The sequence below is a fragment of the Saccopteryx bilineata genome, chromosome 4, assembly GCF_036850765.1.
Source record: "Saccopteryx bilineata isolate mSacBil1 chromosome 4, mSacBil1_pri_phased_curated, whole genome shotgun sequence".
Lineage (NCBI taxonomy): Eukaryota > Metazoa > Chordata > Mammalia > Chiroptera > Emballonuridae > Saccopteryx > Saccopteryx bilineata.
In genome coordinates, this window is record NC_089493.1 from 267,014,021 (window position 1) to 267,040,132 (window position 26,112).

A 26,112-nucleotide genomic window follows, 5' to 3' on the forward strand; every position below is an offset into this window, starting at 1 on the left:
GGGGTCCTCTCAGCAGGTCCCTTTTCTCCCTGGGCCTCTGGCTCTGTCTGATCCCAGAAAGCCTCTTGCCCAGCACAGGTTTTCTTCATTTGGGCAGTTGAATCTCAATGTGCTGTTCAGTTGCTCTGTGACCTTGGGTGAGTCTGCTCTGGGCCTCAGTTTCTCGTTCTTTGAAATGGGAATAAAGGTGGGTCAGAGGGAAGCTTGAGCTGTGTTGTTCCCAAGCCCTTCTCCCTAGGCCTGGTGGGAGACCCCATCTGACAGAGCCAGGCTGATGCCTGCCCGGTGGCAGGAGGGCTCCGGTTGTCTGATTGGCAGGACAGTGGTGGCCACACAGCCAGGAACCAGCTCTGGGGCCATGACTGTGCCCTGGTTCTGAGCATGCCAACTGTGCGTGCGTGTTTGTGTGTGCATGTGTGTGTGCGTGCGCATCTGTGTGCACACGCGCTCATGTGCCTGCATAAGGCAAGGAAGTATATTGACATTCCTCCCCCTCCCTAGGCCTGACACGGCTTGATCCCCTTTCTTCTTTGCTGGGACACAGGATTCTTCCAAACCTGAGGGAAGATGATCAAGTCCCATGTGTCCAGCTCAGGCAAGACGGGCCATCCCCAGGGCTCTGCAGTTGTCCCAGGCTGTTGGCAGGACAGGGAAGATGCTGACTTTACAGAATGGGAACTGCAGCCGTGAGCTCGGAGGCTGTGAGGATGGTGAGTGTGTGGGACTGGAACCCAGCTCCAGGCTCAGGTCCTGCTTGGCTCCCAGTCACAGATGCCAGAGAAGATAGGAGTCTCCTGGGGCTCTGGAGTTGGTCTGTCCTTCCTCGCTCAGCTCCATGAGTGCCCCTGCTCTCCCGTCCACGCTGCTGGCACAGCGTGCTCTGCTCTGGCCCATCTTTCCAGCTTCATGCGCCCTCCCCATTCTTGAAGCCACATCGGCTGGTGGAACTTGGGTTCCAGCCCCAGCTCTGCTCTGAGACTTGGGAGGGTCCTTTCTCCACACTGGTTCTAGATGGTTGCCAGGCCCCTTGGTACTCTCAGGGTGACTTGGACCCCAAGAAGTATCTATCACCATCCCATTCTGGCGCCCCCTGTCTCCTGCCCCTGGCTGGCAAGTGTGCTGAGTTTGCATAGCCCAGGCTGGCTGCAGCTTCCCACAGGGCCTCGCTGACTCAGTGAGAGCAGAAGGTGCGTGTTGGGACAGAGGCACAGACGGACAGGCCCCATCTTCCTGGCTTTCCTAGGCCAGAGGGGCAGCTGGCATGAGGCTTGGAGCTTTGGCTTCTGCCTCAAGCTGGCAAGACTCAAGGGAGCCTGACCCAGCTCTGCCCTGCTCTCTGCTTGTGCTTGGGGATTCTAGCGTTACCACTGGTGCAGTTTCCTGAACCTCGGTCAAATGCAGACGAAACAAACCTCCCTTCCATGCTGGATGGGACAGGCAGTAGGTGCCAGCTGGGAGCAGGCTTGTGGGTATGGTGGTCACACCCATCATTAGGGCCCTGCTGGATCTGGGGGTTGGGTTAGCATTGGGTTTCTGGTGTAGGCATGAGTGAGATGGTGCCTGATGGGGCAGGATGAGGGGAGGCCAGGCCATGCCCAAATAAGGCTCATGCCCAATAAGGGCTCACCTTCAGTTTGGGTAGCCTTGGCCTGGTGGCCAGCACCTGTGGAGGTTTACTCTCGGAACTGTTTGCTCTCCCTTTCTGTCTTTACTGATATTTTTAAGAAGTCTTTTTATTTTAAATTTTTCCATTGATTTGAGAGAGGAAGAAAGAGGAAGAGAGAAGCAGCAGCATCAACTCCTTACACTTAGTTATTCCATTTAGTTGTGTACTCATTGATTGCTTTCGCCTGTGCCCTGACCGGGGTTGGAACCCACAAACTCTGGTGCGCCAGGTTGGTGCCTTGTCAACTGAGTTACGTAGCCAGGGCTCTGTCATTTCTTTGTTGTTTAAAAAGTGATTATGAAATACTTTAGGCATTCAAATAAAGGAATAGAGAGGGTACAGTGAACTCCCATGTACATACTGTAGTACTTAAACAAATCTTATAAATAGAAATGAAGTCCTAGTTACCCTGCCCAGCCCTGGTCCCACCCCCAAACCACGTTTCCTGGTTGTTGCGTGGAGGGCTGTGATAAGCACCCTGTGGGTGCCCCCCAGGGGGCACGGCCTGCCAAGGTTCCTGGCGTGGTCTTCTGCCCCGGCAGGGTTCCCCGAGGCTGTGCCCACCCCGCCCACCAGCTCCTGCTCTGTAGCCTTTCTAGTACTTGGCATTACTTGGCTTTTTGACTTTTTGCCCATCTGATTGGGTAGGAAATGGGAGCTCCCTGTGGCTTGGACTTGCATTGCCCTGAAGACCGGGAGGCCCAGCGGCTCTCCAGCCGGGCATCCTCTCCCTGAAAGCTGTCCCATTCATGCCCTTGTGTTGTTGGGTGCCCTCAGGCCCACAGCCTGTGGTGCCCTTCTTCTTCCTCTCCAGCCTCTCACCTTCCATGCTGGTGGTGCCCAGGCCCGTGTTCCTCATTCCGCAGTGACTCTCCCAAGGGCCACAGCCCAGCGCTCTGCCTCCCGTTCCATACCCCCACCGCACCCCCAGGCTCTCCTAGTCACCTCACACCTAGCCGTCCCAAACTGAGCTCCTGCTTCCAGCCCCTGCCGTCTTTCTCCCGGGTCCCTCCTGTCGGTCTCTCCCTGTGGGTCCCTCCAAATCAGAGATTCCACCGCCTGCTCGAACCCGGGGTGCCCCCTAAACCCTTGCTGTTTGCCACCAAATGCTACCCAGCATCCATCCCCTCTCTGTCCTCTCCAGCCTCTGCCCATGTCGCAGTTCAGACCTCACTGTTGTGTCCCGTGTCTACCACAGCACCCGCCCCGCCCCCACCCCCGCCCCCACCACTCTCCTCGGCTCCCAGCAGCGGCTTTGCTGGCCCGCACATCTCATCTGTTCAGTCGCTCACTCAGTGCTCCTCGTTGCTCCTCACTTCCTGGGCCTGATGCCTGGAAGTAGTTGTGAGCATTGGGGTGCCCTGTGGGGCGGGACTAGGGGAGCCCGTGCCACACCTGTGGGAGGGCTCACCTTTAGTTCGGGTGGCGTTGGCCTGGTGGCCAGCACCGGCCGACCCCCCTCGTCATTACTGTCCTTTCCGGTCTCTGAATCCCACCGCTCCACACACATTTCAGCCACTAAAGCCTCGGTTGTCTGGTTGACCTGGCAGAGTGTGGTCTGTGCCTCACTTTGTCCCCAGTGGCCTCCTGCCCAGATCCCTGTTAAGGAGCCAACACCCCACCCTCCCCGATGATGTGTTGTGGCCTGGCCCTTAGGGCTCTCGACCACTGGGCAGGGCCCATGCTGTCGGTTTACCTCTGGACACTACACGTCCCTGCATTCTGGTTGCAGGCTCAGGAGAGGAGCATGGAGCAGGGGCACCCTGACTGCCAGGACCCTGAAGAGGGGGGAGGAGTGGCTCAGGGAGAGCTGCCACTGTCAGGGGGTGAGCGTCCGTGAGGCCTGGGCCGTGCTGCCGCAGCCAGCAGCAGGGTCCTGCCAAAGCACCGCCCTCCTGGCAGGAAGCCCAGGGGGTGAGCCATGGCCTGGTCCCCCAGCAGCGTCTGGCCTGGGAGCCCCCTTCCAGCGCCACCACTCCTGCCCTCCGGGCAGGCTGGCACACGGAGATGGGCTTTCCGCTGCCCTATTTGGCATTGGCTGTCCTTCCGTCGGGGCCGCGCCCTGGGCTGCCGATTGGCAGAGAGTTCCTGGTCCTCATCTCCACTGAAACTCCTGCGTGCCACCCCCCGGGCGGCTGAAATGGAAACCCTGAAATGCAGCCCGGGTTTGTCTTCAGTAAATGGCAATTGAGGGCAGCACAAAGGGGGCCTGTTGGTCTGAATGCCGCCCTCCCTCTCCAGCCTCTCCCACGCCCGCCTTGTCTGGGCCTGAGTCCCTGAGGGAGGTGGGGTGGGTACCCCGGGCCTTCGGAGAGCATCATAATAGAGACCTGAGAGTAGCCACAGTTGCTCTTCCCAGCAGCTCCTGTCTGCCAGGCGTGGACGGACCCTGTGGGCGGCGTCCTTTTACCCATTTTACAGGTGATAAAACTGAGGCGCCGGGCCAAGCTCCCACAGCCACTCTGGGGCTGAGGGTTAGACCCTCACAGCTTACATAGACTCCTTCCCGGACCTTCCCCACCAGTTGCAGTGTGGCCAGAGGCCAGTTTACCACCATGTCCAGCTTTTTCCAAGAAACCCTTTCTCTTCCTCTACTCCAGGATCAGGGCTGACTCACAAAGGCCAGTTTGCCCAAAGCCTCCTCCCCCTCTTCCTGTTCACCATTCTCCTCTCCCCTCCTCCCTCCCATGCTCCCCTAGCTCTGGAGGCCCCAGTGGAGGTGGGGGGGCAAAGGGGGTGGGCTGCCTGCTTCCCCTCCCGGCCCTCCGCGCACCCTCAGCATGGTGCTGGGACTGAGTCAGTGCTGCCTCAGTTCTCTTGCCCCACCAGCTCTTCTGGTCTCCTTTGTCAGCGAGGCACAAGGCACGTGGACGCTTTCTCCAGAGGCCAGGGGTCTCACAAATGTTATTCCAGGCCTGGGCCTGGTGGTGTAGGAGGCAGCGGAGGGCCAGACTGGGGGCTGGCCTCAGCCACTGAGCTGCATGTGACTTTGGGCAAGTCTCTGAACTTTCTGAGCTTCAGAGGCTCTGTCACTATGGACACTGCCTCACAGGGCCGGTGAGGACTAATGAGGCCACATTCCTATAAGACCTGGTAGGTAGTGGATTCTTCATACTGGAGATTAGTGGGATCATCGGGGCCAGAGGACAGAAGGGCAATGAGGAGAGCCTCCGGAAGCCTCTCGTGGAAGGAGTGTCCATGGGGATTTGTCCTCTGGGTCACAGCATGTGTGTTTCCTCAAGTTTCTGGACTGCGGGCTCCGTGCCAGACATTGTGCTGGGGCTGGGTTCTCAGAAAGAGTCTGTGGCCCTGCCTGGGGTTGCCTGTGAGCTCTCAGAAGGCAAGATGAAGATATATGAGAACATATATTCTCTGTGTGTGTGTCCTAAGGTCTCTGTGGGCCAAAATCCTGGGAGACTTCTTAGAGGAAGAGGAAGCATTAGCTAGATGCTCTCATAGGTTTTGGAGTAGGTGAAGAAAAGCAGATGGGAGAAAAGGCACAGGCAGTCTGGGCAGTGGGAAAGTGTCAGATGAGTGGTCATCAGCAAGAAGATTGGGCAGCCTCCATTGCAGGGACATGGTTATAACACCTGTTCCCTGTCTCCAAGGTTATGCTGGCTAGTGGGGAGGTCAGGCTGGTTATATGAAATGCCATTGTATCAGCCGGCCAGCTGGGCTGATCACCACAAGCCACACAGTCCTAAGTACTGGGCCCTGCAGAGATGAAGGGGACCTTCTAGACCTCTCCCTGCCATGAGCAGGCATCATTCATTTATTCAATAGTGAGTTATTGCTCTGGTTGGATAGCTCCATTGGTGACTCAAGTGTTATCCTGATAGAGGTTTCAGGGTTCAATCCCTGGTTAGGGCATATCTAGGAACAGATAGATGTTTTTCTTTCTTCCTTCTTCTCTCTTTCTAAAATCAATAAATACATTTTTTTTAAAAAAATGTAGGCACCCTTGTCAAAACTAAGGATACCGTGCCAAACAGACCAAAATCCCTGTCCTTGTGCAGTGGGGAAAAACAAAACAGGGTCAGGGTAGGGAGGACTGGGTAGGGGTTGTCATCTTAGAAGAGGACATTGGAGCAGATACTTAAAGCATATACTTGAAGGGGATTAGCAGATACTTGAAAAACATCTAGTATACCTGGATATTTGAAGGAAAAGCATTCCAAGTAGAGGGAATAGCATGTGCAAAGGCCCTGAGGCTGGAACTTGTTTAGTGTGATCCAGGAGCAGCTGGAGGCCAGTGTCTTCAGTGAAATTGGTGAGGGAGGGTCAATAATGGTGGAGGAAAGAGGTGAGGAGGAAAAAAAAAAAAGGAAAGAAAGAGGTGAGGAGGGCCTTGAAGCCCATTGTACTAATATCTATGGAAAACCTTCAAGGATTTTTAAAAAATAATTTATAATTAAATAATTACATTTAATTAAAATAAAATTACTTTAAAGTTGAGATTGAATTTACATAACATAAAACTTACCCATCTTTCCTGACCAGGCGGTGGCGCAGTGGATAGAGCGTCAGACTGGGATGCGGAGGACCCAGGTTCGAGACCCCGAGGTCGCCAGCTTGAGCGCGGACTCATCTGGTTTGAGCAAAGAGCTCACCAGCTTGGACCCAAGGTCGCTGGCTCGAGCAAGGGGTCACTCGGTCTGCTGCAGGCCCACAGTCAAGGCACATATGAGAAAGCAATCAATGAACAACTAAGGTGTTGCAATGAAAAACTGATGATTGATGCTTCTCATCTCTCTGTTCCTGTCTGTCTGTCCCTGTCTATCCCTCTCTCTGACCCTGTAAAAAAACAACAAAAAACTTACCCATTTTAAGCATACAGTGTGATGACTTTTAGCTTAAACAGACAATTGCATGGCCATTACCACAGTCCCGTCTTAGAACATTTCTTCCACCCAGGAAGTTTTCTTATGCCTGTTTTCAGAATCAGTCCCCGTTCCCACCATTAGGCTTCCTATCTGTAGTTTTGAAGTTTTATTTAAATAGAATTATAAATATGTATCCTTTTTTTTTTTTTTAGAAAATTTTTTTTTAAGATTTTATTTATTTATTATAGAGAGGGAAGAGAGAGAGAGAGAGAGAAGGGGGAGGAGCAGGAAGCATCAACTCCCATATGTGCCTTGACCAGGCAAGCCCAGGGTTTTGAACTGGCAACCTCAGCGTTTCCAGGTTGACGCTTTATCCATTGTGCCACCACAGGTCAGGCTGAATATGTATCCTTTTGAGTCTGGTGTTTTCACTTAGTATAATGCATTCTGAGTTTCGCCCATATTGTTGAATATGTCAGGAGTTCCTTATTATTGCTGAGTGCTGTACTGCTGTATAGATGTAATCTTTGTGCATTCACCAGACGATGCACAATTGGGTTTTAACCACTTCTTGGCTATTATGAATAAAGCTACTATGAACATTATTTTTATTTTTATTTTTACAAATCTTTGTATGGATATATGTTTTTATTTACCTTGGGTGGTTCGGTCATATGGTAGGTATGTATTTAACTTTTTAAGAAGCTGCCAAACTGTTTTCCAAAGTCGTTGTACTGATTTTTATTTCCACCAACAATATGGATGTTCTAGTTGCTGTACATCCTCATCAGCACTTGGTATTATGTTTTCCTGCTTTAGCCTTTCCAGTTGGTGTGAAGTGGCATCTCTTTGAGGTTTTGATCCTCATTACCTAATGGCTAACGATGTTGGGCATTTTTTCATGTGGTTATTGCTGTTTGCATATCTTCATTGGTTGGTGAAATGACATTCAAATCTTTTGTTCATTTTTCATTAGGTTGTCTTCTTATCAGTGAGTTGTAAGAGTTCTTTTTGTGTTCTGAATACAAGTCCTTTATTAGATATGTGATTTGTAGCTCTTTTCCTCTGGGAGGGTCTTGGGCAGAGAGGGGCCATGGGCATGGGGAGGGTGTCCTTGTACCTCATTTCAGTCTCAGCAACACACTCTCCTCTGCCTCAGGTATGTGGGGCTCTGCATCAAGATTTCCTAGGTCAGAGGGTCCCCCAGCTAACCCACAGGAGCAAGAAGCTCGTTTGGCAACTCTCAGAGTGGCCACCCATTTGCTGTCACCAGACACCACCCTCACACCCCCTTGCTAGTTCAGTGAGTCCCTCTCAGGCTTGGAGATGCCAGCGTAGCCTAATCAGGCTCACAGGAAGAGACGTGCACAAACCATGGGGCAATTCCCTAGTGAGCAGGCTTCCTGGAGGGCCAGATCCCGGTGAGCAAGGGAGCAGCCTCATGCTCTGGCCTGCATTCCCGGGTTCAGAGTTGTGTATCAGGGGATTGTAGTGTTGGACTTGCAGGCTCCAGGGCCGGCTCAGGGTCGGCAGGCATGTCCATGCTCTGGCCTGCATTCCCGGGTTCAGAGTTGTGTATCAGGGGATTGTAGTGTTGGACTTGCAGGCTCCAGGGCCGGCTCAGGGTCGGCAGGCATGTCCATGCTCTGGCCTGCATTCCCGGGTTCAGAGTTGTGTATCAGGGGATTGTAGTGTCGGACTTGCAGGCTCCAGGGCCGGCTCAGGGTCGGCAGGCATGTCCATGCTCTGGCCTGCATTCCCGGGTTCAGAGTTGTGTATCAGGGGATTGTAGTGTCGGACTTGCAGGCTCCAGGGCCGGCTCAGGGTCGGCAGGCATGTCCATGCTCTGGCCTGCATTCCCGGGTTCAGAGTTGTGTATCAGGGGATTGTAGTGTCGGACTTGCAGGCTCCAGGGCCGGCTCAGGGTCGGCAGGCATGTCCATGCTCTGGCCTGCATTCCCGGGTTCAGAGTTGTGTATCAGGGGATTGTAGTGTCGGACTTGCAGGCTCCAGGGCCGGCTCAGGGTCGGCAGGCATGTCCATGCTCTGGCCTGCATTCCCGGGTTCAGAGTTGTGTATCAGGGGATTGTAGTGTCGGACTTGCAGGCTCCAGGGCCGGCTCAGGGTCGGCAGGCATGTCCATGCTCTGGCCTGCATTCCCGGGTTCAGAGTTGTGTATCAGGGGATTGTAGTGTTGGACTTGCAGGCTCCAGGGCCGGCTCAGGGTCGGCAGGCATGTCCCATTCTCCCGTCAGCTCATCTGGGCATGTAGGTGTCACCACCGTGTACCTTGGGGGAGCTCATTCTTCTCGGTTCTTATGGCTGGCAGCCCATGTGAGGAGCTGATTCTTCCCACGGCTGATCCACCCAGGACAGGTAATAGTGCTGCTGGCTTATCTTGCTGGCCTGAGAGCCACTCTGAGGGCACTGCGTATTCCTGCCATGTGGATTGTCAGTTGGCTTTTATGTTAGTCAGAACATTTTTGATGGCAAGCAACAGTGTCCCTTGAATAGGTTTAGGCAAAAAGAGAAAACGGTGCATGTGTTTATGAGGATTTGTGGCCGTCTTCAGGCTCAGCTGGATCCAGGCCCTCCAGATCCAGTGACTTAGCTCTGCTTTCTGTGTTAGCGTTGTTCCTGGCAGCTCTCCCATGTGGCACCTGGGATGACCCTGCAGGTCCTGGCATCCATCCCATCCCCAGGCAGCTCCAGAGCGAGGAGAGCAAGCACCTCTTCCAAAAGCTTCCAGCCAGAGTTCAGGCCCCAGTGTTTCTTGGGTCATGTGATTCCCCCCTCAGCTAACCACGGGGGCTCTGACGGAACTGGGTCATGTGTGTACACCAGGGGTCACCACATAACTCATGTGGATCAAGAGTGGAGAAAAGGATTCTCTAGAAGGGTGGGGGTAAGAATATGGCTGCACAGGCAGAGGATGTGGCATCCCTGACTATGTCAGAGTGGAGTGCCAGAGAGCATTGATTTCCCTGTTCTCAAGGGCCTGAGTGGGTAAAGCCTTCACCCTGAACCTCCATTTGTTTCGTGGTGCTTTGCATTCCCTCTCCCCACTGGACAGTGCACTCCCAAGGCAGAGGCCTGCGGCTCTCGGGCAGGACAGGGCCTAGCCCTTGGTGCACCCTCCGTTGACATTTGATGCAAGACAGGGTGTGCACACAGGACGGGGTGAGGGAGCCAGGGGATGGTGGCCTGTCCTTTATGCCTGTCCTCCAGTCTCCCTGCAGCCGGCCCTATCTTGCTGGCATCTGGTACCCTGAACTGATTTGATTACCTTGGAGACTGGTGGCTACCTCTCTCAGGAGTCCCCTTTGTCAAACACTAACTAGTTCCCTATACATCATATACATCATACCATTCTGTATTTAGTTGTAAAGGCAACGAGCTAGAATGGTGGAAGGGCCAGCAGAGGGCATGTGAATCCCACCTGGTGAGATGTGTAGGCCTCTGTGTGTGTATATCCCACACTGGGTGGACTGGGCAGGTCCTGGGAGGGTGAGCCCAAGAGCTGGAGTGTGGCCTCTGTGGCAAGGCAGAACAATGAGCTGGTGGATGAGATTAGATGTCGCTTTGTCCAGCCTGCGTCAGGAGGGATATGAGTTATTGGCTAGTAGTCCAAGAGAGCCTGGAGGCTCATGGAGAGTAAACCACCAGGTTGCCATGTGTCGGAATCCACACTGGCCTCTACTCCACGGTGAGAGCCACGCTCAGCTATTGGTGGCTGTGCTGACCCTCATAGTCCTAGTATGGGGCTGCTGGGGTTCATTGCTGCAGACCCCAAGCCAGTTTGCTCCTGATTCTCGCCCCCTGGGCCCAGGAGATAGATAGAATGTATCAGACCTCTGAGTCTAGCCGACTAGGACACTTGTTCTAGCAACACTACCACCACACTGGGCCCACACTTGCTGCCACTGCTCTGTGCCTCAGTTTCCCTATGTAGGAAAAGGGAGTGACGATGGTCTGTCTGGCAGTGCTGGAATCCCACTGTGTGGGCATCGGGGTGATGTTACAACTTGATCAGTCCTGTTCTTTGCCTGCAGGTGAGTGACGATGGCAGAAAGAACGTGACCTGCACGGGCCCTTACCCACCCACTGAGTGGCACCACCATGCAGAAGCCCAGTGGCCTGAAGCCCCCCGGCCGTGGGGGGAAACACTCGAGCCCCATGGGCCGAACGTCCTCCGGGTCAGCCTCAGCCTCTGCCACGGCGGCAGCCACTGGATCTAAGGAAGGTGCGCAGGGCTGGGGGTAGGGTGAGGGGCTGGGTGGGGACGTGTGTCTCCTGGAAGGGCCTCTCTGTGACCAGCCTGGAGGCCGGCAGTACATGGACGTTCTTCTCTCTGTCTGACTGTGACGCCTTGAGCGATGAATTAGTGTTGGCACCAGTGCACGCTTTACGTGTGCTGTTCTGTTCACACTCCGCCAGCCCAGGAGGCAGGAACCACTATTGGCTCCACTACGGGTGAGGAAATGGAGTTCCAGAGAGGCCTGGCGTCTTGCCCAAGGTCACTCCGCCCCCTTCTGTCTCCCTTCTAGGGTCTGAGATTGTCCTGGTGGAGCCAGCCCCATCTTCCCATCAGCCTGCTTGTCTGCCACCCAGAACCATGCCCTTTAACCTTTCTTTATCTGACCTCTAGTCTTCCTGTCTGTGGGCAGAGGGCGCCCTGGCTGGGAGCACCAGCTCTGAAGGCAAATGGTAGAGAACAGCTGCTACTTGCTTTTTCTGATCATAAAAGTATGATCGACCCTGTGGGATGTGTGGGAAGTTGAATGCAGGAATAAAATTGCTGATAATCCTACCGTCTGGAGGCAACTATTATTTTGGTTTATGTCCTTACCCCTTTTTTCTTATGTATATGTAATCATGCTGCATCTACAACTCGGAAATCTGCTTTTTTCCATCTACTATAAACAGGTCAATTTTTCATATCATAAAAACTTCACATGCTTATCGTTTTTAAGTGGCTGTAAAATATTCTGTTCGTTCAACACATATAAGCCAAGGGCCTGCTTTGGTTGGCACAGTCCTAACCCCTAACCGCTAGAGCTCTCCTTCTGAGCAAAACCGGCTGTGGTCCCGGCACTCAGGGGCTGCCAGTCGGGTGGGGGAGGCCCAATGTCATGATATCTTATAATGGGGGCCTGACCAGGCCTGGGAGGTGGGATGTGTGAGTGGGGGTCTGGAAGGTGGCAGTTCACTAGATGATGAGGGGAGGGTATTCTAGGCAGAGGGAACAGCATGTGCAAAGCCTCAGTGGCAGGAGCGGGAATACAGGGAGGGAAAGAAACTAGGTGAGGCTGGAGCATGACCGGTGCGAAGTGTGCTGGTGAGATGGTGGACCGGGTGGGGGCAGCTTGGGCTTATGCAGGGAGTTTATTAACATCCTGATAGCAGTGGGAAGCCACTGGAGGTTGTGAATCAAAAGATATATGGTAGAAGGAGTTGGAAAATTTCTTTCTAAACCCATTCTCTGCAGTTGAAACATCTTTGGGCACAAATCCTTGCTTTGAATATACTGCAGCTATCAAGGTAAGATGCTATCCATCTCATCTGATTGGCATAGAAGTTTGGAGAGATGAAAAACAGTCAGAGGCCAGACTGGGAAATCTGGACCCTGGTTGGGTCAAGGAAAGTTTGAGCCAAAGGCCTGGGCAGTTGGCAGAACCAGGTCACTGGCAGAACTCAGCAACCAGCATGACAGGGTGAGCAAGCTGCGCAGAGTGGCCCACGGTGACCGGCACGGCCAGGTCTGCCCAGTACATCCTCGTCTGAAGGTCCAGACTTCCCCTCCCAGGGGGCAGTTCTCCCTTTACTCTTTTTTTTATTTATTTTTTTTTTAAGAGAGGAGAGGGAGAGACAGAGAGAGAGAGAGAGAGGAGAGACAGAGAGAGAGAAGGGGAGGAGGAGCTGGAAGCATCAACTCCCATATGTGCCTTGACCAGGCAAGCCCACGGTTTCGAACTGGCGACCTCAGCATTTCCAGGTCGACGCTTCATCCACTGCACCACCACAGGTCAGGCCCTCCCTTTACTCTTGGGACGTACTCCTGAGCGATGAGAAAAAGCCAGGAGGGAGAAAACAAGGCAGGAAGGATGTTCCAGGTGGAGAGAACCTCCGATACAAAGGCCCTGAGGCAGGAATGAATTGTTTATTATGAAGGGAGATGGGTCTGGGTAGAGAGGAGTGTGAATGAGGCTGAGGGTAACAGAGGCAGATTATGAAGGGTGGGAGTTTGGGGTTGTTTCAAGTGTGATGGAAGCTGTTGGAGGATTTTAGCAAAGGAGTACACACCCCTCAGGCCACCATATGCAGAATGGACTGTAGAGGTTAAGAGGACAGGTTGGGGAGACCAGTGACATGTGGTCACCCAGCAAGGATGTCTATACTCACTGCCAGGGCTCTCAGAGGTCAAGGGGCTGACCACCATAAGTGGACCATCAGGGAAGACTTCCTGGAGGAAACCTGAAAGGCATAGCCTTGGGACTGGGGGTATGGGAGAGGGAGAGGACTTGCAGGCAGTGGGGAAGAGTGTGGGCAGAGGCACCAGGTGGGCTGGGCTTGGTCCAGTGGGGGTTGGGACTGGCGGGTGTGCGGCCCACTCTCTGGAGAAGGGCCGCAGCCAGGCCTGCCCTGACCCTCTTCTCTACTGGGCAGAGCCCCAGGCACCTCTGGGTTCCTTCCTCAGTGCTGCCTCCCTGATCCGAGAGAGGCCTGCGTCTGGCTCTGATCCAGATCTAATGTGCTCTGCCCCTGGAAGTTACTTAACCTCTCTGAGCCACTAATGGGATAATAGCATCTCTCTGATGGGATCAAGTCAGTGAAGTGCCTACAGGTACAAAACTCATTAGAGAGTAATTTCTTTTCCTTCCACCCATCCATAATCTCATCCCAGAAAAACTTGAAAGTGATAAAAAAAGAAGCACCCCTCCATGGAACCTCATCACAGCCACCACGGGGGTATATTTTTTCCCAATCTTTTTTTCTATTGCACGTATTGGTTTAAGTGATTAAATCATAGGTTGCCCCCATATTTGCATCTTCCTTTTTCACGTTTGATTGCTCCCATAGTGTCTTTGCTGTCCTTTGGAACAGCTGCACAGTAGCCACTCAAGGGGGTGGGGAGGGAGCATACAGTGTGGCATGCTGCTTGTGGTCCGGCAGCCCCTGAAGGTGGGGCCTGAGTGATCTGACTTGGCCTGAGCCCCTCTACCCCGAAGGGCTGTTCCAGAGAGAGGAGGTGCCCCTGCATGAATGTCCGATTGATTACAGAGCCCCACGTGGGCATGAAAGGCTGCAGCTGGGCTTGGTGGTGCCCTCCCTCCTCTGGCACCAGCTGCCTCTGCAGACACCCGGGCTAGGGCAGGAGTGGAGAGCCGGCAGAGCTGGCAGAGGCAGAGGAGCCCTGCGAGAAGGGAAGGGAGATTTTTGACTCCTTAACACCCAGATCTGCTTTTGTCCCTACTCCAGGGACAAAGAGTCTCTGGAGAGGAGGCGCCGGTGGAAGTACCAGGGCAGGACTGTGCCCCCCTACTCTTGTGGCCCCTCAGGACCCTTTCCCTACCCCCCCCCGAAACTAGCCATCTGCTCTCCCAGGAGCTGGAGGTGCCACCCCATCGGAGGCTGGGACCCTGAGTGAGGGGCACTGGGGCACTGAGGGGTGGCTCTGCCAGAGGCTGGAGACTGGTAGGGGGTGGGGGCAGTAAAAAGCTGGAGTCTCTTCTGGGAATCGGGGCAGTGGCTGCCTCCCAAAGCATGAGCTCAGCCTTCTGGCAGAGGGTCTGGCCAAGAGCTGGGCCTGGGCTGATGCCCCCACCCCCTGCCCGCTGGAGATGAGAGGGCCTGTGTCGGTCCCCAGAGCTGTGACACTCAGAGCTGCAGAACCAAGGGGGCCGTCGGAGGGGTCTCTCATTAGGAGGTGGCCCAGAGGTGGTCAGAGCAGGTGCACAGGAGAGTGGTCTGGGTCCCACCTGTGGGCAGAGGACTGGGTGGGGCAGTGAGATCCAGGGCAGCCCAGCCGAAGAGGAGGGAGCACCCAGAGGCTGCTTCAGATAAGGATGTCAGAGAGGATCTTGCTTAGGTCATGACATTGGTGCAAAGATCTGAGTGACAGGAGCCAACCCCGCTGAGGTTAGGGGAAGAGCATCAAGGCAAAGGGAACAGCGGCTACAGAAGCCCTGAGGTTTGACATGTCAGAACCAGAGAGCAGTTTGAGTGGGCAAGGGGGGTATTGCTCATGGGACGGGACAGGAGTCAGGGCCCCACATGGAAGTTCGGGAGCTGTGACTGGGGGTCTGTAATCTAGCCTGGACCTGAAAGAGGAGGGGGTTCAGGCCTCCAGGTTGGCAGCCCCAGACAGCTGCTGGTGTGTGGCCCTCCCTCTGGTCAGAACCAGCCTGCAGCTGTCAGGCAGGGTCCGACACCGCCCTGCAGTTGTGGGAAAGGGGCTGTGAGACGTCGTGAACAGGGGCCCTTAGCCCTGCCTTGGGGTTCGCTTCTGAACCTCAGGTTGGGCAGGCCAGGTCAGGGGTGTCCCTCTTGGCCCCAACAAAAAGAGGACTGGGAGGATCGGGGCTGCTGAGTGAGGGGACAGACCCCAGCCACTGTCGAGCTCCCCTGCCTTGCTGCTCTGATGGGGCAGGCAGGTCCTTGAGGGACCTTTCCTATCCTCTGCACTGTGGTCCTGCCCAAGATGTCCTCTCTAGGAGGGGCAACTTTGACACTTGCTCTGTCACAAGAGGGCTCTCCAGCGGGCATCTTACCACATTTCTTTCTCATTAACAACAACCCAATGAGATAACTGCTGTTCTCTCCATTTTAAAGATGAGAAAACTGAGGCTAGGAGCTCTCAGCTGAGTTGCCCAGAGTTACAGGACCAGAGCGCAGCAGGGATGGAGTCGAGGTTCTCGCTGGGTTGGGTCTAAATCTGGCTCAGGCCACTGGCACCTGCGGTCCCACCCCAGGGGTGGGGTGGTTGGGGCTTCAACTTCAGTCCCAGCCCCATAAACTCAGGTCACACCCGGGGGCAGGTGAGCAGGGTGGAGGAGTGGGCTGTTCTCATTAAGTTGGTCACAACTGTCCTCTAGTGTGCTCTTGGCCTTTCCTCATGCTGGGGACCCAGGACATAGGAGGTCAAGGAAGAGTGCAGGGGATTCCCCCTCAGACAGGCAGCGGGCCAGACCCCTCGGGTGCGGCTCACCCCCTAGATCTTGATCCCTTCAAAGGGCCCACACAGGGCTGGTCCCAGAGTGGGCCCTTTTAGTTCTGGCTTCCTGGGTTGGGCCCAGATGCCCCTGCACCCTGTGGGTGCTACAGATATGGCAGCCAGCCAGACATATCCCTGGTGGGGCCCCCAGAACTGGCTTCTCATCTTAGACGCTGACCTCACCCCGCTCTGTCCCTGGAGGATTGTCTTTCAGCTTGGCGCTCAGTGCACCCTGTGAGGGAGGGACGCCTCATCCCCATTTTAAGCGACTTGTCCTGGATGCTCTGCAAACCTGGGCAGCACGAGGGTTCCCTCCAGCCCTGGCTCCTGCAGAGCCAGCACAGCCCCCGGGCAGCACTCACTCCCTTCAAGGTCAACCTCTCTGGCTCTCCCTAACCACATCCTAAACTTTTTAATGGCATCAGGATGGGGAAAGCCAAGCTGAGCTTTTTTGTGGCTGGGCTGTGGGGGAGGGGGACGGCGAAGCCTCCTAATGCTCCTGACGTTGCTGGTATTGATCCAGGGGGTGTGGTCCCAGCTGCCAGCACTCCCTGTCGCGTGTGGTGGCCACAGCAGGGCTTCTCCATGGGGAGCTGGCTCTGCTCTTTCCAGGGTAAGCCACCCACTTCTTTCTTCCCTGGGTCCCCGGCTGAGTCTGCTGGGTGGCAGCTTCATCCTCCTGATAAAGCTGGGAGTAGGGGGAATGGGTGGGGGCTTCTGAGTTCCACTTGGCTCAAGAAGGATGATGCACGCGATCCCGGCACTGAGGCCCGCCCCATAGTGGCTGATAGCTGGGCCCTCCTCCAGGGATGGCTGGCTGGAGGCAGCATCGCAGGGGAATGGAGGGCCCGTGGTGGCCAGAGGCATGGGTTCTGCCTTGGTCAGGGTGGACTGGGAGGGATGGACTCAGCTCTTCTTGGAGGCCACATTGGTGGGTGCCATCCGAACCGACTTTGGGGTGAACCGGGCTGGGGCCTCACGGTAGGAAAGGCGGCTCCCTTGAGGGCCACAGAGACCTCATTGCTTCCTTTATGACCTGTGCCTTGAGCACCTGCTGGGGGAGAAGGTGGGCCTTAGAGCAGAATGCAGCTTCAGGGTTTGTGGGCATTTATGTGTGTTGCTTTGGGGCGGCCAGGGAGGGGAGTTCAGCCTCATGGCCAGCCTGCATTTCATTCTGGTCCTGGGGCTCCAAGGGTAGAGAGGGGAGTTGGTAAGTGTTCTGGGTGGGGTGCAGATGTGTATCTCTGAGTCCTGGGAGGCAGGCTTTGCAAACCAAGGAAGAATGGAGCCCTCTGGGGTGGCTGCCAATGAGGGCCATTGGAGCTGCTCTGATGGACAGGCAGGGTTTCCTTAGGTGACAGAGAGGAAAATGCTGTACTTTAAGGCCAGGGTGACCGTGTTCTGCCTGGGATAGCCCTAGTTTATACCTGCGGTCTTGGCACGATGCTATAGTAATAACACCTCCTTTCTCTCTAAGGTGTCTGGTTTTGGCTGATGAATCATGTGGTCACCTTATTTCCTTATTTATTGCCCCTCCTAAGTGGTCACAGCTCACATAAAAGGCTCTAAGATGTCCTGCAGCAACATAACCTTAACTTTTTTAAGCCATTGGTTCTTAAGCTTGTTTGAATTTGGAGATTTTTTTTTTTTTTCATTATACCTGTTAACACCCTGTGGATCTATGCTCCGTGGAACATTTAGGAAGCTGACGAGCTCCTGGAGGGACCAGGTCCTAGCGTAGGTCCCTCCTACTGCATTTCTTCTGGCCTTTTAGGGGCACAGGGCAGACTTCACAGCACATCTGTCACTGTGGGTCCCTGCAAAGTCCCGCTTATGTTTTCTCAAATTGATTCCTTTTCATCTTGTTTCCTGTGTTCCCACACCCCCGGCCCCAGACATTTGTGCCCAGTGCTGTGTGTTGGGACACTCCCAAACCTTGCTTTCTCATCAAGCATCGCATCAGAAACACTTTCCCTTGTAAGAGTCATCTCTAAAGGTTGCTGGATAATCTGAAAGACTTGATCATCATCTACATCACTGCTCCCCTTTTTGAGGGCACTTAACTTCAAGGGTGTGTGATTTTGTTTTTTGGTTTATTTGTTTTGTGAATGATAAGATAGTCAGTTTTTTTTTCTTTCTTTCTAAATTATTTCATTGGGAAATGGGCCAAAGATTACATTCCTTATTTTATTTGTTGTATTTTACTACAAAGGTAGCATTATAAAGTAAAAGGTTAACATTAAAAATGATCTGTAGCCAAAGATTTCAATTGGATGGGGTGGTGATGCCTGATCTTGGGAGAGGCCTTTGAGACCCTGGACAGAGGTGTGGATGTAGGGGTTATTTCCTCTGTGGAATTGCTGGATCTTGATGAATAACTGGATTGTTGGGGTGGGAGGGGGAGGAGCAATGAGGGTCTGTGGCCTGAGTAAATGAATGGGTGGGGGCCCATTCCTGAGATGGGGAGGACACAGGAGGAGCTCTTAGAGAGGGGGTCCTTTGGTTCAGAGTGTGGATTGTGAGACCAGGGGGACATCCTGGAGGAGGCAGCTATAGGATGGGCAGGTCTGGTATCTAGGGAAGGAATCTGGGCTGGAGAGAGCATTTGGGGCCCAGCTTCATTTTATATCTTCCTGTGTCATTTAGATCTTTGACAAGGAGAATTTATTAGTGTCTTTTAAAAAGCAGAAGTATGTTAGCATACAGGCAGTAGTTAAAGCTTCAGGAGAGGGCTGAGTTATAGGGAAACACAATGTATAGGTCAGGGTTCCCCAGGTACTGACCAGGGAAGAAGGACAGTCATCGGCCTCTCCGCCCCGCCCTTACCTGCTCTCTGTGTGAAGATAAGGGACTCAGTGCTTCTCTCTCCCCTCTTCCTGTCTCTCATTCATGGGGTATGTAGAGAATATGGGTGGGTCTTGGATGGACCACCCATCCGTGGTGTGGGCTGGGCTGGGACTCGTGGTGTGGTGTTGCCAACCCATGCCAGCTCATAAAAATCAATCGTGAAATTTCGGGAATTTTGCTAGCCAGGTTAAACACAGCCATTGTTTTTAAGAATCAGATTGTACCTGACCAGGTGGTAGCGCAGTAGATAGAGCGTCGGACTGGGATGCGGAGGACCCAGGTTCAAGACCCGGAGGTCGCCAGCTTGAGCACAGGCTCATCTGGTTTGAGCAAAAGCTCACCAGCTTGGACCCAAGGGGTTGCTCGGTCTGCTGAAGGCCCACGGTCAAGGCACATATGAGAGAGCAATCAATGAACAACTAAGGTGTCGCGACAAAAAACTGATGATTGATGCTTCTCATCTCTCTCCGTTCCTGTCTGTCTGTCCCTATCTATCCCTCTCTCTGACTCTCTCTCTGTCTCTGTAAAAAAAAAAAAAAAAGAATCAGATTGTGTGCACTGACAATTAAATAAATTCTATGGAAAACATAGGTAATAAATACTCAACATGACTTCTAGTAGTACTTCTGGTAGTGTTTATACCATTAATACTTCTTATTGCTATTTACTAACAGTAAGATTTATAATATCCGTGTTTTTGAGGTTATTCTGTGGTGGAAATACTATATAATCTCTTCCAACTCCATGTTCAGTGATTTCATGCTGATAGTTTGAAATTGGTCATGGTGGGAGAATTTACACCATGGAAACTGGCAAATTCTACAAAATCGGGGTAATTTTCTCCCAGAGTTAGTTGTTAAGCTTTTACCAGCACAACATCAGCTGGAAGGAACCCAGGTAGAAAGAAGAGTGAACAGAGATCACCAGGGTGGGCAGGGTGGAGGAGGCAGAGAGGCCCCCAGTCCTGTCATAGGATCAGGAGGTTTGTTTCTGAAAAGAGAAGATGTTCTTAGCTTTCCTCTAGAACAGTGATTTTTACCTGGTGTGCCACAGCATGCTGGGGGGCCGCATGAGTTTTCAAAACATGCAATACTGCCTTAGTCGGGGGCACCGACCACTTTTCTCTTAGATTGCCAAGTAAAAAAATGGCAATAGCCCTGGCTGGTTAGCTCAGTTGGTTAGAGGGCATTTCAGATATGCCAGGGTTGCCAATCCCCGGTCAGGGCACATACAGGAATCAACCAATGACAGCATGAATAGGTGGAACAACAAATCGTTTCTCTCTCTCTCTCTCTCTCTCTAAGTATCAATCAATAAAAAAAATTTTAATGACAATAGCCAACACAATAATAGCCATCCAGTGTCAATAAATCAAAATTACACCTATTTTTTGTCAGATCATATATTTATGTCAGAAATATACTTTTGGTGTGCCGCAAAATTCTAGTAATTACTTTATGTGTGCTGTGAGATCGAAAGGGTTGAAAATAGCTTCCCTAGAAGCATGGGGAAAGCAGGGAGGGCTCAGGGAGGTACAGAGGGCGGAGGGGACCAGGTGGAGCAGAAGCTGCCGGGAGTGACCTTCACTTCCTTGACTGAAGGAATGGGAATGACTTGCAGCTGAGGACATGACAATGCCACACACCCAGCACAGCGTCACCACGGCTCCTGCTTCCGGGAGTGGGACCCGGCTAGGAGCAGACAGCCCCGCTGGCACTGAGGACTGCCACCTGGTGCCAGGCTGTGTGCAGGGGGCAAAGCAAAGCCCTCTTGAGCTTTGATTTAAGTCTGGAAGCAGACATGCATGGGTGAAGCTAGGGCATAAATCTCCAGAAGAATAAAGGAGCAGAGGGTGATGCGGGTGGGCTGGCTTTTAGAAGAAGTAATCAGGGAGGTGAGGGAGTAAGCTGTGTAATGGGTGGGGGCAGAGCTTCTGGGAGGTGCTCCCACCCCCATTAGCCATGAGCCTTCTCTTCTCAACCCCAGGTGCCCCCGGATCTTGGTCCCTCCCTCAGTCAGGCAGGTGGCCAGCCAGGTTGGAGCTGTGGTCCTATTGTTCTCCCCACCCCACCTCCTTGCCGGGCCCTTGTTTGGCCATGAATTGTCCTCCCCAGCGTCTGACATTGGTGCTCAGCAGACGGGCTCCCTGGTGGCTGAGATTCGGCAGGTATCCTCCCCAGCATCTGACATTGGTGCTTAGCAGACGGGCTCCCTGGTGGCTGAGATTCGGCAGGTATGGAAAAGACCTGGCCCTCTTCCCCAGGCAGGGCAGGATTCGAGTCCTTGTGCAAGGAGGGGAGGACGCGTTCTTCTCTGGGCTCCCCACTCACTTCTGGACCAGGCCACCAGCTGCTGCCACTCCACACCATCTCCATCAGCCCTTTTTATCAGAGTTCTACTTTGAAGTTGAAACCGGCAATAAATTCCCTCATGCCTGTGTCTGGGAAAAGATCAGCTGCTCCTGGGGGGTTAAGTCTTTATGCCTGCCCTTTGCTTTCTTGGGGGTTAGGCGGGGAGCCGCTGCTGCTCTGTGCAGGAATCTGGGGGGAGCCAGGCCCAGATCCTGGTGTCAGGGAACTCCTGGAGCCACGAGGGTGCATCTGGGTCCAATAGCGCTGAGTTCTCAGAACAGCTCCTCCGGAGAAGACGTGGGACCTGTAGGGTATCAGTGCTGGGACCCTGGCCATTTTTGACCCAGTTTTTTATTGTCCCATGGGGAAACTGAGGCCCAGATAGGGGAAGGGGCTTGGCCAGGCCTAGCCGCTGTGTTATAATGGCTCCCTGGAGGGAAGGAGGCTCCGTAAAGGCTTTCTGTGCCTTCCCAACTCAGGCCACTGAACGCTCCCCAGTGTGAGGGGGGATTGGGTGAGGGTTTGCCCCTCGCAGACAGGCAGCCACCGGCACCAAAGAGGAAAAATGGAGCAAAACACCCGAGCACGGTTGCCACAGGCTTGTGACCTGGATTTTAGCAGCTGTTGAAACAACTGGTCCCTGGGCCTCTGGCCCCTGACAGGGGCGATGCGGAGAGAAAGGAGATTACCTGAGGGGCGGCCCGGCCGGGACAGCTGGGGAGGAGGACAGCTGAGTTGGCAGCTTTTTGCCCAGAATAGCTGGCCCCCTCGACCCAGGACTCTCCTCTGTGCTGTAAGCAAAAGAACAGGTAGAAAAAGGCTCTTACCTGGGCCACCATCACTCAGTTCAGTTGGTGACATCATGCAGCCCCTCGGTACAGGGATGTGTTCCCGAAATGAATATGGGGACAGCACTGACACCTGCTAGGCGTCTGCGGTGTGTGTGTGCCTTACTGGGGAGCCATTGAGAGGGCACCCTGGGCCAGGCCGGCTGGACCCGACTCCCGCCTAGGTAACTGGGCAAGTTTTGTAACTTCTCTCCTACCCTGCAAGATAAGAATGTAATATATAAAAAGTACCCAGTCGGCCTGACCTGTGGTGGCACAGCAGATAAAGCCTCGACCTGGAACACTGAGGTCGCCGGTTTGAAACCCTGGGCTTGCCCAGTCAAGGCACATATGGGAGTTGATGCTTCCTGTTCCTCCCCCCTTGTGTCTCCCTCTCCTTCTCTCTCTCTCTCTCTCTCTCTTTCTCTCTCCTCTCTCAAATGAATAAATAAAATCTTTTAAAAATAAAAAAAAAGTAAAAAAATAAAAAAAGAAGTCCCCAGTCCATCGGGGGCCTGCAGTAGGCACTTCCTAAATGGCAGCTGCTGTTTTACAATTGACATCTTATTGTTGGTGGGTCTCTGGGCTCCTGGGCATTTTACAAGGGGGTTGAGCTGGGGCACCATCTAACTTGTGGCTTCCTTTCCCTCTGGCTGCTTTTCGGAGCAGCTTTGCCTAAGGAAGGTGCCCCCTGACCTGATGAGGTGGGGAGACACTCTGAGGAGTAGGTGGGGTCCCCAGACCCTGGCAGCAGTTCCTTGTGATACAGGATTGTCGTAGATCAGGATGGAGGACTCCCAGGAACTCGGCCCACCTGCAGGAAACCCGCAGGTCCAGGCCTGCGTTAGCTGACGTAACACTTAGTATTTTATGTCAATTTCAGAGAACTCAGATGCCCCCACCCTCGTATTTTATTCAAGGGTGGAGCCACTTGCCCAAGGTGACCAGAACCTGCCTAGAAACTCTTCTTCTGCCTCCTAAGCCTTTAATTTTGTTTCTAGTCTCTTAGTTTTTGTATAAATTATTCCCATAAAAATAACAGTAGCACTCATGGGCACGTGTATGGGTCAGGCAGACACTGTCCCTGTCATCACACAACAGCCCAGGACAGTGGTGCAGGTGTGAGGAGACCAGGCAGGGCCAGGGGAAGCTGGGTTAGAGAGCAGGTCTGCAGGGCGCCAGGGCCTCCTCCCTCAGCCACTGGGACCTCTGCCTCGTGGGATCTCAGTGGAGGAGGAGAGCCTTGCGGGCCACCCGTCAGGGTCCCACTCAGAATTCTCTTAAACAGGAAATGGAAGGAGACAGCCTGACATAGGAGGAAGTAAAGGATGAGATTACTTTCTAATTGTAGGGAACTGTAGGGCTCAGCCAGAGTCTGAGAAATAGGTCCACTCAGAAGAGTACAGGATTTGGGGCGATTGTGGTTTGGGGCTGGGCATGGCAGGTGCTTTGTATAAATTTGTTAGAAGATTGAAAGTGCCCTGCACCAAGAGCCAGAGACCTTTGGTCAGAGCTTGGCTCTGCTGCCTGCTGCTTGGGAGCTTAGATAAATCACCTATTTTATGCCTGACCGGTTGTGGCGCAGTGGATGGAGCGTTTGATGAGGTCCCTGGTTGGGGACCTCGAGGTCTCCAGCTTGACCACAGGGTCGCCAGCTTGAGCGTGGGATCATCATCCTGAGCCCATGGTTGCTGGCTTGAGCCTGAAGATTGCTGGATGGAAGCCCAAGGCTGCTGGCTCAAGCCCAAGACCATTGGCTTGAACAAGGGGTCACTGGGGCTGCTGGAGCCCCCCTGGTCAAGGCACATATGAGAAGCAATCAGTGAACAGCTAAAGTACCTCAACTACAAGTTGGTGCACCTCATCTCTCTCCCTTCTTGTCTCTCTATCTTTCTCTCTCTCTCTAAAAAATAAAAATAAAAAAAGCACCTGGCCTGACCTGTGGTGGCGCAGTGGATAAAGCGTCGACCTGGAAATGCTGAGGTCACCGGTTCGAAACCCTGGGCTTGCCTGGTCAAGGCACATATGGGAGTTGATGCTTCCAGCTCCTCCCCCCTTCTCTCTCTCTCTCTCTCTCTCTCTCTCTCTCTCTCTCCTTTCTAAAATGAATAAATAAAATTAAAATAAAATTTAAAAAAAAAAAAAAAAAAAAAGCACCTGTTTTCTCTGAGCCCCACTTTTCTCATCTGTAAAACTGGGACAACAAAATCACTTCACAGGATTTACTGTGAGGGTCAGATGAGCTGCTGTATGTCAGCCTCTTAGTACAGAGCATCAGTTACTGGGTGTGATGACTGTGGTTGTTAATCAAATTCAGCGGCGAAGCTTGTTGATCTCCCAGGAGCCCAGCTCAAAAGTGAGAGGTAGCCCCCTCCCCCTGGTCAGGACCCCTATCCTGGCTACCCAGCCCTGGTGGCCACGTGCTTTTCCTCCACAGCTGCCAGTGCCCAGAGGGAGAACCTGCCTACTCAGCCTCGTGTGTTGGGCCTGCCCTGGAATTGTGCGGCTTCCCTGTCCCCTGGAAGCTCTGTTCTTAAGGGATGGCTTTCAGCCCTGAGACAGCATCCAGTCAGGCCCAGGGCCCCCTGTTCCTTGGCCGTGGATCAAACAGGACTCTGGTGGGAGCACTGCCTGTGCCCCCTCCACTGGTTGCCCATAGAAAGGGCCAGAAACATAGGTATCATTGATGGGGGTGAGGCAGCACCTGCTTGCCTCCTGTCCCCGTCGTGTTCCACAAGCCCATCAGCCTCTGGAGTAGAGGAGGAGGAGGGTGAGAACTTCGATGCTTGGTGCTTGTTCTGGCAGGAAGGGCAGGCAGCAGCCTCCAGACCTTGAGGCACAAACAGGCAGGCTTTCTGCGCTCCCACCTGCCTGGGAGTATAGGGCCCAGGAGCCAGACACATACCAAGCATGGTGGGATCAGGCCCTGCCTCGTCATGTCCTGAGTGACCTGAGCAAGTTGGTTCCCTTCCCCTCCTCTTCAGTGTCTGGAGCACATTGGAGCCCAGGCCTGGGAGGTAGGCCCCTTCTAGGGTTTGAGTCTCATTTCTGCTGTATGGCCTTAGGCAAGGACCTTGCCTCTCTAAACTTCAGGGACATTCTTCTTATAAAAAAGGGATTAGATTAGGGGACTCAGCTCAGGCCAGAGAGCCCCAAGTCCTACACTTGCTTCCTCCTCCTGCCCACCTCCCTCCCACTGATCCTGGTCTCTGCAGCCCTGAGGCTTCAGGCTTGGGAAGGAGGAGGGCAGAAAGGGAGGCTTAGGGGTGGAGTAAGAGGGTTTGCCCCAAGATACCCGTGGCTGTGGCCAGCTGTCAGGGAATAGGGATCCTTTTCGTGGCACCCAGAGCTGTCTGGGGAAGAGAGTGAGGGGCAGAGACCATTCATGGGATCTGAGCCCACCACGGTACAGAGGTGGCAGCTTGTAACCCTCAATTATGAGTTTATTCCTGGCCCTTGAGTTTGCATGACAAGAAAGTACTGCTTCTGAAGAGGCACTTTCCTGAGTTTTTAATCCTTAGAACTTTTCTAGAGGGTTTAGAAGAGTAGGGAGAGACCTAGGGTTGCCCAAGTCCCCTGAGGAATGAGTCCTGCCCAAGGCCACACCGCCGGCCACACCTGCCTCAGTTTCTCCATCAGGTAGTCAGTCCTGGCACTTCCAGCTGGCACTCAGCCTTAACTGCTGCCCCTCTCCTCACCCCACAGGCTCCCCCCTGCACAAGCAGGCCTCGGGCCCCTCCTCTGTGGCCGCCCCCGCAGCCCCCGAGAAGCCTGGCCCGAAGGCGGCTGAAGTGGGCGATGACTTCGTGGGGGACTTCGAGGTCGGCGAGCGGGTGTGGGTGAACGGCGTGAAGCCGGGTGTGGTGCAGTACCTGGGTGAGACGCAATTCGCACCCGGCCAGTGGGCCGGCGTGGTGCTGGACGAGCCCGTGGGCAAGAACGATGGCGCTGTGGGCGGCGTGCGCTACTTCGACTGCCCGGCCATGCAGGGCATCTTCACGCGGCCCTCCAAGCTGACCCGGCAGCCCACAGCCGAGGGCTCGGGCAGCGACACCCACTCCGTGGAGTCGCTGACCGCCCAGAACCTGTCGCTGCACTCGGGCACAGCCACACCCCCGCTCACCAGCCGCGTCATCCCTCTTCGAGAGAGCGTCCTCAACAGCTCCGTCAAGACAGGCAACGAGTCGGGCTCCAACCTCTCAGACAGCGGCTCCGTGAAGCGGGGTGACAAGGACCTGCGCCTGGGGGACCGTGTGCTGGTGAGTCCCTTCCACCTACTGCTGCTCCCCATGGAAGCAAGCTGGATCTTGGGGTCTGGCAGGGAGGGGACTCAGGATGCTCAGGTGGGGTCAGGCTGGGCCACCCACTCCTTGTTAACACCACA

The 26,112-nt window shown here is 54.0% G+C and overlaps 1 protein-coding gene across 2 annotated transcripts in view; it reads left to right on the forward strand.

The window, feature by feature from the left end:
• The window catches only part of CLIP2 (CAP-Gly domain containing linker protein 2), an 83,184-nt gene that overhangs the window by 12,494 nt on the left and 44,578 nt on the right, over positions 1 to 26,112 (forward strand). For both annotated transcript variants that reach the window (XM_066274586.1, XM_066274588.1), the window contains exons 2-3: positions 10,542 to 10,732; positions 25,434 to 25,987. In XM_066274586.1, coding sequence (XP_066130683.1) covers positions 10,609 to 10,732; positions 25,434 to 25,987 — 678 coding nt within the window. In that variant the 5' untranslated portion in view covers positions 10,542 to 10,608. The remainder of the gene's footprint in view (positions 1 to 10,541; positions 10,733 to 25,433; positions 25,988 to 26,112) is intronic.